At 59.1% G+C, this 2,870-nt stretch overlaps 1 protein-coding gene across 1 annotated transcript in view; it reads right to left on the minus strand.

The window, feature by feature from the left end:
- EMH_0009740 (Zinc finger SWIM domain-containing protein 5, related) overlaps nucleotides 1–2,748 on the minus strand; it is a gene marked incomplete at both ends in the record, with an annotated part of 4,135 nt that extends 1,387 nt beyond the window's left edge. Inside the window, 2 exon segments of the mRNA XM_013498731.1 lie at nucleotides 10–863; nucleotides 867–2,748. Of these exon segments, the coding sequence (XP_013354185.1) occupies nucleotides 10–863; nucleotides 867–2,748 (2,736 nt within the window).
- Between the last annotated feature and the right edge of the window lie 122 nt (nucleotides 2,749–2,870).

Genomic DNA, 2,870 nt, shown 5'->3' on the forward strand with positions numbered 1-2,870 from the left:
CCAGCTTACCTTCGCATACTGCTCTATGTCTAGTATAGCCGGGAGGTCTTGAGGAGACAGACGGAGACGATCCCAAGAGGGGGCGAGGGGCAGCGGCCTACCGACAGAGTCATCGATGCAGGCGCCGCGCTGCAGCAGCACCTGCACAGCAGCAGCAGCTTCTTCTCGGGCTTCTTCTTCATCCTCACCCGCTGCTGCAGCAGCCTTTGCTGCGGCATCTGCAGCTGCTGCAGCTGCTGCAGCAGCAACTGCTGATGAGACTGTCTCGTTAGGGCTGTTGCCTGAGGCTGATGGAAGCATTTCGTCTCCTGGAGCGGATGCACCCGCTGCTGCTGCTGCTGCAGCAGCAGCAGCAGCAGCAGCAGCAGCAATGGGTGCGTGCAGTCTGCGTAGATGCTTTGCTGCTAGCAAGTCTTGCTGCAGCAGCAGGTCTGGTGGGGGCTGGTGCCCCAGCAGCATCGACCATACAGCTGGAGTGAAGGACATATTGAGGGGGCTCATAGAGGTCACCGCGCAGCCCATCAGCACACCCACGGCCTGCAGCGCGCGGGCCACGTTGCGCCCGTACACTGTAAGCCCGTATACACCCCAGAACCGCAGCAGCAAGCTCTCCTCATCCTCTTTATCTCCATCCAGCAACGACCCAACCAGAGCACTGTATGCACTCTGCTGCTGCTGCACGTGCGGCAGCACCAGCGCCATTGGTCCATCCCTTGCTGCTCTTGCTGCAGTTCCTCCTCCTCCTGCTGCTCCTGCTGCTGCTGCTGCTGCTGCTGCACCTGCTGCTGCAGAAGAACTCAGCTCAGGAGCAGCAACCAGCAACGGGGGAGCGTCAGCAACCAGAGAAGGAAGAGGAGAGGGAGACNCTGCTGCAGCAGCAGGGACTAGCAGGTCCCGCAGCATTGGGTTGATGGCCGTGAAGTCTCGCCCCTCACCCACACCCGCGCGGGCGTTGCTGGAGGGTACCAGCAGCCTGCTGCCTAGCAGGTCGTCACATACAGCGCTCAACACCTCAGCATAGGGGCCCCCCAGGTCCTGGGCCCCCTCCCCCCGCAGCTCTACAGAGAAGCAACGTTCAGCAGCAAGCAGCGATGCAGCAGGGATACGCAGCAGCTGCTGCGACAGCTGATTCACGAGAGAAGAAGAAAACTCTGTCTCCGGCAGCAGAGACAGATCCTCATCAGACCCATTGATATCTTCGGGTGCAGCAGCAGCAGCAGCTGCTGCTGCTGCTGCTGCTGCAGCACCACCAGGCAAACTACGCCCCAGAGACAGACTACCAGTACCCACACGCGGACAGAACGTGCGCTGGTCCTGAGGCTGGGGGGCCTCAGGGTACAGGCCGCGTAGAGCTAGGAGGGTAGCGAGGGCCCCCCAGTGCCGCTGCAGCAGCACGTCCCTGGGGGCAGCAACGGCCCCCCAAGCCAGCTGCTGAGCCACAGAGGGCGGGGTGTATAGACGCTCCTCTGCGCTGCATGCATCCCCCCCTCTCCTCCTATCCAGCTGTATCTTCTGATATAGTATTGAAGCACCAAACGCCCAGTTGTGGTGAAACGGAAGCAAAAACTCTCGCACACGGCTCACCAGCCGCTCCAGTACAGGCACAGGTGGACCCATGCTGCTGCTGCTGCTGCTGCTGCTGCTGCTGCTGCAGCTGGTGGTGGTGGTGGTGGTGTTTATGCTGCTGCTGCTGCTGCAGCAGCTCTTCATGAGCCCCCATGTGCATGCAGAGTCAAGGGGCCGCGAGCGGTCCGCCACAAGGGGGCCGAAGACACAGCGGCTGTGCCTGTGCTGCAGCAGGGCTCCATCATCACCACCATCATCATCTCCATTCGTTGTTTCTCCTGCTGCTGCTCCTGCTGCTGCTGCTGCTGCTGCTGCTGCTGCGGTGCGGGGGAGCTCCGCTGTAGGCAGCGGGCTGGGGCAGCAGAGACGGGGGAGCCGGGGGCGGCTCAGCAGCGGCAAGAGGAAACGAAGAGAATCTGTGTTGTTTATAAGGAATTGAAATCTCCATAGTAAAGCTCTATGCAGCTCTCGTGGGTGTGGGGGCCATAGAAGCTGGAACGCAGCAACTCCTGCTGCAGTTGCTGCTGCTGCTGCAGCAGCAGCATCAGCAGCACCATTTGCTTTATCCCATCGTCCACCTGGATCAGCTCTTGCTGCATCTGCTGCTGCTGCTGCTGCTGTTGCTGCTGCTCTCTCTGCTGCCTTCAATGCGCTGCGAAAGAAAACACCCAAAACCTCAAAAGTTGCTGCATACGCTAGCGGGTTTATCTTTACACGCAGAGGGACCAATGGCCACCAAGGAAAGGAGACAAAGCCCCTGCTGCTGCTGCTGCTGCTGCTGCTGCTGCGGCTGCTGCTGCTGCTGCTGCTGCCTGCTGCAGCCGCTGCAGCTGCTGCAGATGATATAGGATAAGGCCCCGAAGGAGATGGACCAGTGGATGCAGGAGCAGCAACAGCAGCACCACCAGCAGCAGCAACAGCAAATGTTGCATACACCTGCCAGCATAGATAAACAGCAGATAAGAGAGCATCACCAAACACAGCAGGCTCAAGCTCCTCTACCCCAGACGGCGGTGTCTCCGCCTCAGCCACCACCACCGATGCTCCTGCTGCTGCTCCTGCTGCTGCTCCTGCTGCTGCTGCTGCTCCTGCTGCTGCTGCTGCTGCTGGTGCTGCTGAACCCTCAGAGGGCACAGACGAAGACAGAGACTCCTCGTCTTCGTCCTCAACAGAAGAACCCATCGCCACGTCACTAGACAGCTCACGCAACAAACTCGCCACACCCTGAACACACACAATATATATACATATGTATATATATATACATATATATATATACATATATATATATATATATATATATA

This window comes from Eimeria mitis, genomic scaffold (genome assembly GCF_000499745.2).
Source record: "Eimeria mitis Houghton genomic scaffold, Emh_scaff367, whole genome shotgun sequence".
Lineage (NCBI taxonomy): Eukaryota > Apicomplexa > Conoidasida > Eucoccidiorida > Eimeriidae > Eimeria > Eimeria mitis.